A 17,165-nucleotide genomic window follows, 5' to 3' on the forward strand; every position below is an offset into this window, starting at 1 on the left:
TAGATAGCAGTAACATAAAGGTAATAACAACGGCGTCCGTCCTTGCTGGCAACCAGGCTTCAATTTTGTTGTTTTATTTTGTTAAGCTCTTGTTAACTGACAAGGCTATTCTGCCAAAATTACTGTATCGATCGGTCAACACAACTGAAGGGATCTAACGGACGCAACAGATATTATCTTCATAAAATCATTATCTTTATTAACGTAATTTTATTAAGTTATCGGTATGATATTCGGTATATTTCGGCAGTGAAATCCCACCGCTGCCACCAGATCGTGCCCCTTGTTCTCGGGACACGGTACAGGATCGCTGCCGATGACTCCTCAGGATCAGGTTGCGTAGAGATAACGCCGAAAGTAATTATAAAAGAGATGTATTTGTTTCAACGTGTACAAGACTTGGTTGGCGAATCCGAAATAGAGTCGTAGTTGATTAGGTGTGTTACGATGGGCGACATAGATTCGTCGCTATATTGATTGATACTGAGCCCACTCGTTCTCTTTTCGCGGTATTTATATACACCGCTTTTCGGCCTGCTGCAAGGAGGTATCACTCGCGGTCACAAGCCTTTGGCCCGTGCACTGGCTTAGCCAGCAATTGTTAGCTACGCGCATTCCACCGGAAATCAGGAGATTTCGGGTGGCAACCGAGTACATTGCCCGGTGCGACGTCTGGTGTGAAGGCCGGACAGTGTCTTCGCGCGAGGTGTCATTCGACACCCTTATCGCTCGCGCTATTCTCGGTCTGAGTGTTGCATATTCACAATAATAATAAATAGAACAAATTTATAATACACAAACTTATAAATGTACATACACAGCACACAATATCCAATGGACATCCATTTTTAGTCTTTATTTTGTTCAAATGTTCGTGGACGTACAAATGTATTAAGAACATACATTATTTGACATTCAAAATATATTCACATTTGCATGATTTAGAGCCAGTTCTTCCTTAATAAATTTACCTATCAGGTAAATATATGTCTGTCTTTATTTATTTGAGGAAAAAAATTAAGAGAGACACGTTTACCTCTTAGGTAAGTATATCAAAAAGTTGGAACAGCAGGCCCATAAAGATGTAAATTTTATATGCGTTTGAAAAAAATTCTTGTATAAAATAATTGTTAACTTTATTTGATATGTAATAAAAGTGATAGCATGTATGAGAAAAACATCTTCTTGAGAAATGGCCCATATCAAATTCAAAATCCTACGAGCTCACGAACTTCAGCTGTATCATCTTTTTGTTGTCTCAATAGAACAAGATAAACAAAAAGGATAGACGCGTCACTTAATTTTAAATAATATAAAGATTAAATAATATAAATATTATATTAAAATCATCTAAAATTTTTAAAATAGAATCCTTAATTATTATTACAAATTTTTGTGATTGACATTAAAACACCAAAGCAAATGTAACGATATGACTTTCTCGGGCGTCCGGATTCGCTCGCCGGGATCAGGGTCCGAGAAAGCAAGAAACACTGATTTAGCAAAAAAAAAAAAAAATTATTTATTTATTTAAACTTTTAACAGAATGACATTAACTCTATTCTCATAAATTAGACATAAACGATTAATTATACCTAGGACTCGGCATCGATTCGCTTATTACACGCGGTGAACTAAAGTTCGGTCCGTAATGCTAACAACTTATCTACTAAAAGAAAACTAGTAAAAACGGTTCAGCTATTATCAGGAAATTAACGAAAACGCAACAAGAAATGTCTAGTTTAGAAACGAATGTTCTGGTTTTGTTGGCTTCGTTTTACAATTTATTCTTTCACAATACCTCTACAAAAATAACGCACAAAGTTGTAAGAAATTATTAAATAGTGGAAAAACGGAATCTAGACAGGTACGGGTTAGCGAATACCTCCGTCGAAGGTGAGGTTGTGACCGAACATGCTTACAGAATAAATAAATTCTTAGAGAATCTTAGATTTTCCGAAGATTCCTTACTTTACACGGTCGCCAGGTCGGTGTACAGCCCCGCCGCCAGGGTGTGGTCACGGCCCTCTCGTCTTGTCGGCCGGATGATGTAATACGCCTACACGGCTTTGGAATGCGGAAGTCCTCGTTGTTTACGTCCGCTCAGACTTGGCTGGGACCCCCGCGTTGATAGAATCCTCTGGGACGTCTCGCTACGTGGTGCGCGTCGGATGACGCAATCTCCCGCCACTATGAGATGCTCGCCCAGGATGGGAATTTTGGGTCGCACGAATAATTAAAGGCTTCAGGGTTTTCACACAACTCGATTTATTGATACATTCGCGCACACACTCACACTGCGGCTTCTAATCGCCCACGCGTGTGTCGCGATTCACTTGTCTACGCGTCGCCTCTCGCATAACGCACGTAGATCTCGCGATTTTATTACGCGCTCGCGATTAATTACAGCGCGGAAAGAATCTGCTGGCAAGGCTCGCGGGTGGTGTCGCGTACAATAATTAGTCGCGCCCGTTACTGCCTGTGCACTAGTCACGTAATTATACGTTAACAAGAACGCGCGGGAAAACGAACACGCACGCACGTCCGTCTCCCAAGACGTCTCGTTGCAGACTTTTTTAGCGTCGGGACGCTGAGCCGCTTGTTCCCATGCATCCCTACCACTCGGTGCACCCCGATTGGCTTGTTGTTGTCAGGCTGTAGTCTGTCGCCAATCGGTGAGCATCGAATGGTATCTCACTCATACTCACTCTTGTTCTCGCTCGGATGCTGTGGCACCGCATGCGCATTGCGTAAGAAATCCACAGCGTCGAGCGAGCCATGCTGTAACGCTATTGGTAACACAGGTCCGTCCACACGGACTGCCTTAATGGCTTAAGGTCCGAAAACGATTAATTATCGTTTAAATTAAATGGATTGCCTAAATTGGCATTAAACAATGTAAAATAACAAAAGAATATGCGTTCGCGTCAAGCGATATGCGCGTTATGCAAAATCATGGACCTGCGTTACTTACCAAGTGAACGCGCTTTAAGCGTCACTTAATATTTAATGCAAATTAATAATTAACGCAGAATTATGCGTCTGCTATGTAAAATGTTCCGTTACGCTTGTCGTAGCGTCGTAAACCTGCCAGAGAACGGTCGCGATTCCCTCCGGTCCTTCCGATATTGTTATCGTTATGAATAAGTGGTAAATCGTATTCCACCATTGAATATTACAGTAGAGGACTACTGTTTGGGGAATCTCGAGCGTAATCTCGCGATTGATTCGCCTCGCGTACATGATTATCGTGTCGCGTGTTTCTGACCATGGGCAACCTAACCTCGACCTGTCAAATCGCCGGCTGCCTGATCCTCATGGGTCTTAAGCCGCTCGCGGTCCTCGGCTATGTCTGTCTCTGTCTAGGAAGAGTACAGGAGTTTACTACTGGCGTTTCTCGGAACGTGACAAATAATATATGACATATAATCAAATAAAACTTTATTTACGGCATTGCCGTTTAACGCAAATATGTATTTATAGTTATTTATGCATGCACGCACGCCATTCACTCTCTCGCTCTCACGCATGCTCACACGGCTCACGTATCGCGGATCGAGAGTCTTTGTTGGGCTATAACGCATTTATTTACATGCACGACAAATATAATATGTAATTTATGCGCTGTTGCGCTCGCGATGCGCCGCTTACTGTCGCGACGCTTGTTTAATCCAAATATATGAGTATCGGTTAATACGGGTGTGTAAATTTTTATAAAATATATATACGCGACGCGGTTTTTGCTATCGCAGTAACCACCTTAGAGCCACCGCACAAGCTTTTTCGTAACACGTTACGTTACGTTAAGTGCTCCATAAACCTAAGTTTGTACTTAAAATTAAACTTACATCAACGCACAAAGAAACTTTTAACGTAAGTTCTTACGTTAAGAATTTCTTTGTGCGTTGATTTAAGTTAAATTTTAAGTACAACTTAGGTTCGTATGGAGTACTTAACGTAACGTAACGCGTTATGGAAGAGTTTGTGCGGTGGCCCTTAATAGGGATATAATAAACTTTACAAAACTTAGGGCCACAGCACAAACTCTTTTATAACGCGTTACGTTACGTTAAGTACTGCATACGAACCTAAATTATACTTAAAATTAAACTTACATCAACGCACAAAGAAACTTTTAACGTAAGTTCTTAAGTTCTTACGTTAAGGATTTCTTTGTGCGTTGATTTAAGTTAAATTTTAAGTACAACTTAGGTTCGTATGGAGTACTTAACGTAACGTAACGCGTTATGGAAGAGTTTGTGCGGTGGCCCTTATACGGACTTGCCGCTAACGCATGCCTAACGTTATAATATTAAGAGAAATATGATAAAATATTGAATATAAACTGTTACGGTCTTGCCGTTATGAACTAGCTTAAGATTAATATATGCTATTATAAGAAAATGAATTTAATATCAAATAAACTATATATATGCGGTCTCGCCGCTACAAACACGTTAAGTATAATCAATAATACAATGAATAATGTAATTATTTAAACGAATTTATCGTTAAGTAAACAATATGCGATTCTTCCGCTATGGCAATACTGGATATAAAAATATTATCACAGTTACAATGTGAACTCCTAATTAATATGTAATATAATGTTAAATATCACGTACGGTTTTTGCCGCTGCAAATACTATTAGTAAATATAATAATAATACTGAATATAATAATCTAGAAGAATATAGTGCGGATTTAACGCAATTAACTACACGCGGTCTCGCCGCTGCGAGTGTTCTTAATAACAATATATAAAATATATCTTAAATCTAATTAGCACACTGTATACCTATATATATATACATACTAAACAACTAATGACTTATGTGTCTAAGCTTATAACTAAATTGCACAGATCACTGTCTCTACGCGCACTAAGTTCAGTCTTTGCTGAGTCACAGCATGATGTAACGCGATGCAGGGGGTACGCCGGGATTCCCCTCGTCCCCTCCATCGAACTGAGCTGCCGGCTAAGTCGGCGGAACCGGTGAGTCATCCTCCCTCGGCTCGTCCGTCGGTGCCTGGCTTGCTGGTTGTACTGATATGTCCGAGTCGGGCGTCGGACTCGGCGTCGACGTCGTCCTCGGTGTCGGCGTCGGCGTTGTCCTCGGCGTCGGTGTCGGCCTCGGTGTCGGCGTCGGCCTCGGTGTCAGCGTTTGTTTCGGCGCCTCGTCCATCCTCGCCACGTTGATTCGGAGGTCTCGGATCGGTGCAGCGTCGGCTCCTGCTGACAGCTGCAAGGTACACCTCAGGATCGAGAACACACTACCGTGTCAGGGAACACCCTTACTCTCGAATTGGGATCGCCGAGCACGCCCGGCGGAGAAAGAGTACGCTCTGGCCTCAAGAAAACTTCGAGTACACTCGAAGTGGTCAGGGCACATTCTTGCTCGGTTAAACACCGAGGTATCCGTACCAAGGTCAGGGGGTCTATTCTTAAAACAAAGACTAAACAAGTATGCTATCACATACAATATTGCATACGACATCTAGGGTCCTCGTTTCAAGAATAGACCCCCTGGTCAGGACTGAAATCCCTTCCTGGTTAACGGCCGGGCTTTATATACCGCTCGGACATCCCCACTCCATGTGCCGAGACAGGCGACGGTAGTGGAGGGGATGCCCACAAGGCCGTAGGGGAGTGGCGCTATCGGCGGTGACGGCAGCGCGAAATAGAAGCGGTCTTGAGACCATTACGGTCGTGACGATACCCTATCGTCACACAATGATTTTTCAATTGTTGGTTTCATTATAAGTGGAGTGTTTTTAATGCAATTTGAAGTTAATTAGTTAGCAATTTATTAATTGCACCAAATATATTAAGATAATATCTGTACAATAACAAGTGTAGCTCCGAAAGCTTTTCACATGGCGAGAAGCTTCCGTGGTTGTGAGTTAGATTGTGACCGAACAAACTGTCGCGATTAATAAAATCTTAAGAAACTTGGAATTATCTTACTTAATTATGTAATAATAACGGTCGCCAGGTCGGTGATTGTCCCCGCTGCCAGGGTGTGGCCTCGCCCTTATGCGTAGGTCCCAATGTCGCAAGTTCCTTTAGTTGAATGTTTGGACGTCTTGCCGCTCTCGAGGAAGTCCTTTAGGTTCGCCTTGGGGATGTCCCTGGATTATGCAACAGGTCGTCGCCGGGTCTGTCATCTCGCGGTATCTCAATATGGCCGCTGCAGAATGGACTCGCCCAAGCATGGGTTAGGGAATAATCACTACACAACACTTTCACATTACTCTGCTTTATTGCTTTGAAAGCATTTTACACGCACACACTCACACGTCGCACGATCGGCAGGCGCGTTAATTACGTGTGGCTCTATCGTTACGCAAGGGTCGTGCCTCTCGCATAGCAACGCCCTTCGTATATCTGATGCGGGTCTTTTACGCGCTCGCACGAATCACGCGGAAAAAATGCTTGCTTCCGAGTCCTTTCAGATTGGTTACGCGCGTACTTAAATCGCACATCCGGTCCGGACTCGCGTGATTTAGATAAGCCTCGATAACGCGGGAACGCGTCTCGCACCACGTCCGTACGCTTCGAGTGCTACAGGCAGACTTTTCCATTGTCTGGATCTCGATCGTTACGTTTCGCATTCACTTCCCACCCGGCGCCTTCCGATTGGCGCTTTCAGTATCTTCTGATTTCATTGTCCAATCGGGAAGCGTCGAGTGGTTATTTCTCTTTCACACTCGTATGCTCTCTCTCTGGTATTTCCGGATGACATGCGCGTTCTGGAAATACCGCACAATAGGGTATATTCACAGCGTCGATTCCGGTTTGATCCTTACTATGCCCATGCGTGGGCCAATGAGATGCCATTAATGCAATCTCTGTGCCAAACTGAAAATTATCGAAATTAATTAACTTTAGCGTTATTACGCTCACAAAATAATTAGGCCCGTCCATAAGGTGTCTTCCAATATTAAATTATTATTAGTTTTACCGTATTAAGCCGGAATCGTCGCGTTCTCGCTTATTGCGATTTTACGATATTAATAATATTATTTAAACAAAATAAACTTTTTTGTGCGAAATTATCGCTCGCGGTCTTTGTCATTGCCCGATTCACTCGGTCATTAATTCATATAACTGGTACGTTATTGTCGCGTACCCGGGCATTAGATCGTTTATCGAAATTGTTATAAACACTGAATACAGTGTTCCTTGGAACAACAAGCAATAATATAAAGTTAAAGTACAGTAAAAAAATAACTACTCATTTCTTTCCCAACTGAAAGCTTAATATTAGGCGATGGAGCAATGTCGTTTTCTTCGTCGTTCAGATCGCTGACAAGGACAAAAATGTTCTAGCATTAAAACTAAATAAATCGTTCAAAAAAAGCCGATCCTCCAAAAGTAAAAGATAATATCCGTAGTACATTAAAATAGAAAGTAACTTATTAAAATAAAAATGTTGAGCGGTTTTTTATATGATATGCTTACTGTCATCAATTTTGTTCTTCTCATTATTCTTTACTTTTCTTTTAGATACGAGTACATCATATATTGTTCCGACTGTTGTCATAAAGCAGAGCCCTAAAAATGCACTGTAAATAAAATATTTCCTTACTTATTTTTTATACTCTTTAAAAAAAGACAAAAATTTTATAATATTAATACATTTTATTGCTACTTTGTAACGAACCTCCCGTCCACCGGCTTCCATCGTCCGAACACCCGTCGGGCCGCTATACGGGCACCGGCCCGTCATAAAAAGCTAGACGTCTCAACGATAGACATCTCCGACGATCCGCGCACCTGCCCCGCTGCTCGCCCGATCAGCGGAGGGGATCAAGTGCGGAGGGACCCGAGCGCTCTCGGAACCTTACGAACCTCCACCCGGACGGGTATAAAAGGCCGTCCCGATGGAGGAACAAGTCACTTCTCGACCGACCGTATTCCGGCAATCCTTTTCGCCCGATACGACGAGAAGCCCTGCGATCAAGAAGCAGAGTGGAGAGTCTCCGCTTTCGCCAAGCGCTCTTGGCCACGATCGACTCATCTCCTTGTCCTGAGCTCATCAGTCGAGGGTGGAGTGTTCTCCGCCTTCGCCGAGGCAGTTTCGGCCGCAGCTCATACCATCCTAGCACACGGCCCGGATACACGAGATCGAGAGTTCTCCGTCTCTCTCGAGCATTCTCGGGGACCGGTGCCGTTCCTGAGCAACCGTCTATCCAGCATCTCCGACGCGAGACGGGAAATCATCGGCCGCGCGCGCCAGCGATCACCTAAGCTCCGCGTGAACACGGCTTAGCGCCCATCACGCCGCGCGCTCCCGCACCCAGGAACTCTCGCTCGGCACAGCGGGATACCACCTGACCTCGCGCCGCATACCCCGCCGGCACCACCGAACGCCGCCCGCGGAATCGCGCAAACAGCTGACGCCGAAACGTCACGCCATCCTAAACATATTGTAAATACATCTGTACATATTCGTTAAAATATACTTATAAAAATTCACGATACCATCGGTAACGATTCATTGCCTCAGGACTCTTCTTACTCTAGATCCCGGCGAGCTACGTCCGTGTAGGAAAAACGGTCGTTACATTTGGCGTCCGAACAGGGACTAACAGGTCTTGCCGTGAGGCAACGAATCGTAGCCGACCAGAAATTAAATGCCAAAACAGTGAATCTATCTCGCGCCGAAATCCGAACTGATATTACGGCTACAGCAGCTCGGTCTCGAGACACACGGTACGCTTGACATCATCCGCCGTCGTCTCAGAGAATACATTACCGATCACCCCGAAGAGTTCACCGACATGTCGCCCCCGCCGGAGACCTCGACGAGCGCGCCGCGAATTACGATAGACACCCCGGAAGTAGAAAATGCGACGGAAACGCCCGCAAAGGTGATGAATCAAATCCGGAAGTGGGATTGCCACTTCGACGGGAAAGACCCCATGTCATTTCTCGAACGCGTCGACGAATTAAAAACCGAATACGGATACAGCAACCACCAGCTGTTACGCGGGCTACCCGAACTACTAAAAAGGTAAGCCCTACTCTGGTTCCGGAATAACCGGCAAACCTGGGGGACGTGAGACGACTTCGTACATGACTTCCGAGAGTATTATTTGCCCCACCGCTATTTTACGCAACTCCGGCGCGAGATACAAAACCGCACGCAGCGAAACGGGGAAAGATATCGAAAATATGCAACCGAACTGCTAACCATGATAAGACGCGCAGGGGGGTACCGTCGTTGAACAATTAGATATCCTATATGAGAACCTCGAGCCACGATACAAGCTCTATGTGCGCCGCAAGGATATATCACGCACTAACGAGCTGCTGCAACGCGCGGAGGAATACGAATCTCTCGAAGAGCAATGCAAGGCGCGACAACCCGCGCCGAAAGAAAGCTCCACCGCCGCAGCCGTGTATAATAAAAACGAATGCTGCTGGCGGTGCAAACAGCGAGGTCATACGCGTTTTGAATGCCGCCGGATACCGCAAAAATTCTGTTCCCAATGCGGGAAAGACGGGGTGCTCACCAAGGAATGTCACCCGCCGCCGGGAAACGCAACCAGGGCCGAGGGAAGTGCGGTCGCGCCCCGTCCCTCAGAATAATTTATCAGCCGCGACCGCACCTGCCGATCACAATACGGGGCCATTCGTTCCTCGCATTGCTGGACACCGGGTCCAAGGCCTCGTTCGTCGGCGCCAAAGCCGCCGCCCTGCTGCACACCGCCGGGTTCGCGACAAAACCCGCCACCAGCCGGGTGCATCTCGCAAATGGGTCAAGCACCTCCGTGACCGGGTACATGACTCTACCAATCACAACAGCCGGCCCCGCGATATGGCATGATTTCCAGATCATGCCGGGCCTTAACGCCGAAGTCTTAATCGACGTCGACTTCTGAGCCCGCCTGCGCCGGGCTATTTCCCCGCCACCGATAAAACACGCCGCAACAACCGCACCAAAACGGATCGCCAAAACCACCTTCAAGGTTCTCACGTCGGACGAGGGGCAACAACTCCGCGAGTTCTTAGGCCACGAACTACCCCTGTTCGAAACCGTGCGCGGCCCCACCGACCGCATCCAGCACACTATCCGAGTAAAAAACCGCCGATAAAGCAAAGATACCGCCCACAAAATCCGGCCATGCAAGCGATCATTGATGAAGAAGTTGAGGAGATGCTCCGCGAAGGGATTATCGAACCCTCTCGCAGTGCCTGGAGCTCTCCAATCGTAATTGTCCGAAAAAAGGACGGAAAGCCGCGATTCTGCGTAGACTTCCGACGCGTGAACGAGGTCACCGAGCCAGACGCGTACCCATTGCCCCAAATTACGGCGACCCTGGATAAGCTCCGCGGGGTCCGGTACCTGACCACACTAGATTTAAAAAACGGGTACTGGCAAGTGCCCCTCGACCTCGCGAGTCGCCCGGTGACCGCGTTCACCGTCCCCGGGAAGGGGCTGTTGTAGTTCCGAGTAATGCCTTTCGGTTTCCATTCCGCCCCCGCGACTTTTCAACGGTTGCTGGACGCGGTTCTGGGGCCGGAACTCGAGCTGCACGTTTTCGTCTACTTAGACGATATCATTATCGTAAATGACACATTCGCGGAACACCTCGAGATCTTGCGCGAGGTCTTCCGACGACTCCGCGAGGCACGCCTACGCCTAAACCCAGAGAAATGTCAGTTTGGCACGGTGTGACTGGGTGTGAATCGGTGTGACTGGTGCGAGGCCTCAGCGAGAGCGAACGGGGCGAGCCTAGAGACGAGGGAGGACTTCGCCCTGGACTTTATCGGTGAAGTGGCCTGCCAGGATAATTTTGTGTAAGCGGTTGCTGGCTAGCGGGGTGTCCCCGAGTCCGTTCTGCATCCGTTTTCGTGTTAGTGCGTGATTCGCGTGGGCCGCGGGGCGGTCATACGTACGCGTGATTAATTGGGAATTTGTCGGATGCAAGCGGGCGGAACGCCAACGCGCCGAGCCACGGGGAGGACGGTTGTGAAGACGCTCAGGTTCCGTCGGAGGTTCCCCTCGATCGTGTGCGCCGCAAAGCCCTCGCGCGAGTATCGCGTCGCGAGTAGCGGGTGGACGGGACTTCTGGTTTCGCGACGGGGTAGGGTGCGGCGGCAGCCGGCGATTGCTTTGTGACCCCCGTGAGCCACGCGGTCGCGTTCTATCGTTGCCGGGAGTGTCGGCACGCTCGAACATCCGAAATTCATAGTGTGTGTAGAATTCCATCGTTCGTCCTTGTCGGCCGCGCGCATACCGCGGGAGCTGCCCGCGTGTCGTTCGCGTTTATTTTGATCTGATTCGCGCCATGGTGCCGCATTGTCGGAACGGCGAATGTCGCGTCCCGTGATATCATTGTCTACGCCTTACATTTACTCTTAATAAAGACTGTTCCTTATTAAATACGGTGTCGATTTTTCTGGTGTGTCGTCCGCCCCTTCGTGATTCAGACGTCGCCTGCTCCCTTACGATTCGCCCCGCCTCTCTACCGTTAGGCAGAGCTGGTCGAGATTGTCGCGCGAGGATCGAGGACACCTTGGTGTAGCGACTTTCGCGAATTGACGCGTCGTCGAGCGCGTCTGGCGCCCAACAATTCCTCGCGATAGCGTGTGGCCGAGATTCGAGCGCGACAAACACGGCATCGGGGGTATCGGTTACCCTATCAGTCTTGCGACTTTTTGCCCGCGGCTTTTCCGGTCAGGAAAAGTCGTGACAATATATATATATATATATGTGTGTAAAATATATATATAACATAAAGCGTAAAATGTAAAATTATAAAATACGCGTAAAATTTAAAATACATAAAATGTAATCTATAAAATACGTGAAACGCAAAATGTATAATTAAAAAAAATATATGTAATGTGAAATACATGATATAACAAGTACAAAACGTATAAAAGAAAAACATATTTATAATGGTAATTCTGATAATGTCCCCACAGTAACGTATCGGTCGAGTCCGGTACGAGATACCATTTATCGTCGTAAGAACTCAGAGTAATTTTCGTTTCCGACACCATATATACTTGGTGTAGTTTGAATCTTATACACAACTGGCGACGTGTCAACTCGATATCTTCGTTGAGACAGCGCGTATAATCATCGAAGGATATAGTTCGTGTCACAATATTGCTTTTTACATCTTTAGCCTTTTTTGTGTCCTTTTTTCCATTCACCTTTAACGCATACATTTTCGCCCTAAGTCCCACGAATTTGGTCATAATGGCGCGATTATTCTCATCCTTCATCAGGCCCGGTATAGTAACCCTCTCAGTAACAAAACTTTTTTGTTACTGAGAGGGATACCATACGCATTGTCGATCGGATATTCGCTCGTGTCAAATCTATGTATGTCACGCCTCATGTTTTCATATATGTCTTCACATTGAATGTAATAAATGAGGCTGTCCATGTCAGTATACATAACTCTAGATTTGTCACGATATAAAGGCATCATGTACTCGTAGTAAAATTCATATAAACATGTTTTAGAAATATCGAGTATGCACATGCCCACATAAATAGGCTTACAGAATTTCACCTCGAGATTACGCAATTCAATAACAATAAGATTTTCCGCAAAAATACTACGACTATGAAAATTTGGTTTAGAAATCATTGCCTCCGCACCATATCTACCCTTCCACTTTGTTAGCAATTTTACATTGACGCGATTGCGCACATTCTCCATGGTTTTGCCAAATACTGCATTATTCATTAATTTATATAAATTTTTTTCAAAATTATTTTTTGCGAGGGTTCGGAACTGTATGTTCAAGTTTATGTATTTACAGAGCCATGGAGATTGCTCGAATTGTAATATGCGGTGTATCTGCGTTACGCGAAGACCAGGCGCATGCACTGCTGCAAGTTACGATAATGGATGACGTAGCGCTTTTTATCGTAAAGCGTCGCGAGAAGTTTCTCCTGACGCATACCAGGCGGCTTATCGCGCGTGGTGCAGAAGGGTAGATCGGTGTGCGCGTCGTGAAGATGTTGTGGATACTCAAGGTCGACCTCGAGGATATAGCCTGTTGGTGAATCGAGCGCGATTGATAATACATCAAATTTGAACACGTCGTTGACCCACTGAAAATCTTCATACGGCAGCGGTTGACACATTGCCCATCTGTATAAATTGTTCACATCGAAGTATATTAAATACGGTGACAATTTCAATGGATCATACGACTGCATGTACTTGTTGTTAGTCTGTGCCTATCTACCAGAACATTGACTAAGGCCACCGCGTATACCGCGTTCGATAAACATGACCATATCAATGTCTGTAAGCAAGTCAAAAGTAATTTTCATGTACATTAACATAGCATTCCACGTGTATCCGGGGAGAGTGTAATAATGCGCAGGATCGAGTCCATAACTTTCCATACATTTATCGCGAAAATTTTCAAAAATATCGGCTAACAACAAAACATCAATTTTGAGATACATATCGCTATATTCACCTAGTGTTTAAACGGAGAACCGTTGCCATACGTTAATAGCATGAGAGTAACCGTTCTCAGATACCGTGTTACCGGTATTAGAGAACTATAAAATTATTCGCGTGACAGTAAACACGTTTCCTCCAACTTTTCAACGTATGCGTATGGGAATACTCCCTTCCGTGTTAATAAATTAAATTTTTCAGCTGATGTCTTTAAATTCAGATTGTAAAATTTGAAGTTTGTTCTTATTTAAAAACGATGCTAATTTATCCAGACTCGTATTAAGGAATTTGTATGAATCGATAAAACGTAATTTTATGCATTTTCTTCGACCATTTTTGTATTCTTCTGTATTTTTAACATATTTAGTAAACGAAATGTACTTTTCTTTTGTGATGGGAAGCAAGTCTATTTCCCCTTTAAACGCTGCGGCTATATCTTTAATAATAAAATGCGCATCGTAGCCGGATAAATTATGAAATATTATTGGAATGTAAAACGAATTTTTGTAATTTAGATTACAATTTGAATGCGCGGGACTTCGATATCTACCGGTTATGTGGCAATGATCGCGTACTCGTCTATCATCTGACGCGAACGGTTTTTCGCAAATGTAACAATGTGTTGCGCTACGGTATGCATCCCACTCGTCTCGCGTTAAATCTGTCATGGGGACATTAGCAGATAATATGTTATTTACACTATGAGCCAATTCTTTTAGTTATTTGACGAACCACGCGACACAATCATTACTGCGGTGAAACCGATACATGGATACGACGTATCGTACGAACATCGCATGTAATATCCATTGATGAATACCTGGTGATGCTGATATGTGTATGACGCGTTGCCTGTATCCGGTTCTGTTTTCCGCAGTACGCACTCTAAATCAACGTAGACGACAAAAGGAAGTTATTCCTTGTTGTTGTAATTCTCGAACCGGAGCCACTTGTCGTCCTCGTTAGGTAATATTATGGCACAGTTATTCAACGCTGTGCAATCTATGCCGTAGGCATCCAACTTTTTCTCAGAACTAAAATAGTGTAAACACCTGTAAAAATTCAAACAAGCTTTTATTTTATGTTTTAAATAAAAATTTATAAACACATTTTATACAAGAATTATTGCTTACCGATCGCAAATGTATTTTTTGTGCTCTTTTTTGCTCAATTGTAAGCTCACGAGGCGGGATACATTTTTTATCCACGCGAAACGGCCTATGTTGTCGTCACGCGGATCTTGCACGTATAATAAATTGACGTGCTTCTCTTTCTTCACGTCGGAGAGTCGCAGCGGAAGAATTTTATATTTTTCAATTCTATCCTTTTTGATCCCACAAACGTTGACTGACACATTGTTGAGTCTCTCAAATTTTCCAATATCTTTCAGCGCAATTGGAAATTCCATATCTTCGAAATTCAGAATCGTACTGTAATGTGGGTACAATGTCACTCTTTCACTATGTTTCTCTGCGGGATGCGGAGCAGCGACCACCGACCACGCAAAGCATGCATTGTCAGTCGATTTCACGATGATCACCGCTCTCTTCAGCATAATATCCTCCGGTAGTTAAATGTAACATCCCGCGTGCATAGGGTTATATTTATTTATGTTAACAGTCAGATTTAAGATTCGCAATAGCACCCATCCGCCATCACGTTCTTGAAACTCTTCGAGCGACGCCAACGTGGGCTCTATAACGTGCCGCTCGTACCATTCGTTTAAGTCAGATGTTTAAAAAAGTCCGTAATTTTTTGTATTTATACTTTTATTGTCACGTTTTTCACCCGCTACAAATTCATCATTAAACGCGGTGTTTACTTTTACACTGTCATGTATGTCTATTGCCTCGCTCGAGCACAATGTCTTTGGCATCTTCTAAAAATTGGCGAGGTTCGATGTGACGCACGTTAATCACCGCACCTGTCAGAACGCGACTCTCGAATGCAGTATCTATTTCACGCCACTCAAGTCTCGTGTTATCACTAGTGCTCGCGTAATTACCGCCGACGTGCATAAAACGTCTTTACAGTCGCGTTTTTTCACCCGCGAGTCGAGCAATTCTCGCCACCGAAGATTGTCTCTGTCCAACGGCAAGCCGAGGACACTTGGTACGATTGCGTTCCTCGAGCTGTTCGATGCATTTATCGCATCATTGCAACCACGCAAAAAATTCGCCCAATGTAGCAACTTTGTCAGCTTGTTCCAAGAGTTCGCGTTCCACTTGCTCGAAGTTTTCCATATTACGAATACACTTCGTTCACTATTCATTATTACGATTACAAATCAAATAAAAATTAATTTCGTTTTAGCACACGCACCCTCTGACTGACTGACCGCGACTGTTACCTCTCTATCCTTTGTTCTAAGGGATGCTCTCGCCATATATACATTCTCTTGTTCACACTAACATAATCTTAAAAAGAATGCACCTGCAATTATCGTGACATGCTTATTTACTAGCGGCATCAGTTTTGGCACCGATTTAAAACGTTGAGACATAAAAGTATTCCGCATGGTTTCCGATAAAATTGGTTGACACGTCGTAACACGTTTCTGCAATGCGTGCTTCTCATTGGTTTAAAAAATATATAATTTGGCATCAATTGTCGCCGCTTCCTCATAAAGATCTCATATCGATATTTGCCTAGAATCTCTTCCTAATGAGACACCTTGGTGACAAGTATCTAGGGGTAGAGTTCATTGCCGAAACCATGAGTTTTATTGCCAAATGAATACATTCGAACTCGTATTTTTGAAGGAACCGCAATAAAACCTGCTCTAGATACTTGTCACCAAGGTGTCTTGTTAGAAAGCGATCCTAGATACATATCACTGATCTTTATCTGGGAAACTGATTTCGCAACTGCTGTTTTTCTAATATTTTTCACCCAAAGAAAACTTGAACGTCTCATAGGCGCCAATTCATTTTCCCATAGCACCTTATGGGGTCTAAGACATATAGAGGGGTTGCAGACCAAAATGTAGAGTCAGTTCTCACCAGAAAACGTGTTCCGTATAAGCAGTGTATTAAGCAGTGCAGTGAAATGGCTGAAAACGTTTTCGAAATAAATAACGAACCCATGAATATGGTTGATCAAATTTTTCAAGAAGCCGCAATTGAAATCGAGCGACTAATGGCAGCGCAAATTAACAACGACAACGGCGATCGTTGTGACAATGCCGACGACGACGATTTCGACAACGACAATGCTGACGACAACGATTTCAGCGAACATGATGAAACGCTACCTGACGATTCAGACTACAAAAGTAATCAAAATGAGGACGAAACAGACGTTACTGAAACAACATTTTTATATGGGAAACTTCGGTCGCATTTTCAGCGAAAAGTGCGTCATTTATTTTTATTTTTCACCATGGGCAATATGACACAGAATGCACAATACAAATGTCAGATACCGACTATGGATCCCTAACAGCAACCAGGGAGCATAAAACGGAATACCTCGGCTTTATAAACCATCGGATTTGTACCAATTGTCAGCTCTCACTATACCAAATATTTCCGTGCAACATGTGCCCCGTATGCACTCAATAAATAATTCGAGGTATGTATATTTACGTTAACTAGCGCTAACGTATATCTTCTGTTAAATGCTGCAAATAAAAAAATTTTTCTATTTTTCTTTTTTCAGAAAACAGTTCAGTGCTGCTTTTAAGAATCCGCCGGGTCGCCGCCGTAGGGGGTTAC

The 17,165-nt window shown here is 44.5% G+C and overlaps 1 protein-coding gene across 1 annotated transcript; it reads right to left on the reverse strand.

The window, feature by feature from the left end:
• Nucleotides 1–4,979: 4,979 nt before the first annotated feature.
• Nucleotides 4,980–5,587, reverse strand: LOC118647041 (putative uncharacterized protein DDB_G0290521). Its single transcript, XM_036291168.1, has 3 exons — nucleotides 5,577–5,587; nucleotides 5,300–5,444; nucleotides 4,980–5,243 (listed from the first exon to the last, which is right to left on the reverse strand). Exons 1-3 carry the CDS (start codon nucleotides 5,585–5,587, stop codon nucleotides 4,980–4,982), a joined length of 420 nt encoding a protein of 139 aa, XP_036147061.1.
• Between the last annotated feature and the right edge of the window lie 11,578 nt (nucleotides 5,588–17,165).

This window comes from Monomorium pharaonis, chromosome 1 (assembly GCF_013373865.1).
Source record: "Monomorium pharaonis isolate MP-MQ-018 chromosome 1, ASM1337386v2, whole genome shotgun sequence".
NCBI lineage: Eukaryota > Metazoa > Arthropoda > Insecta > Hymenoptera > Formicidae > Monomorium > Monomorium pharaonis.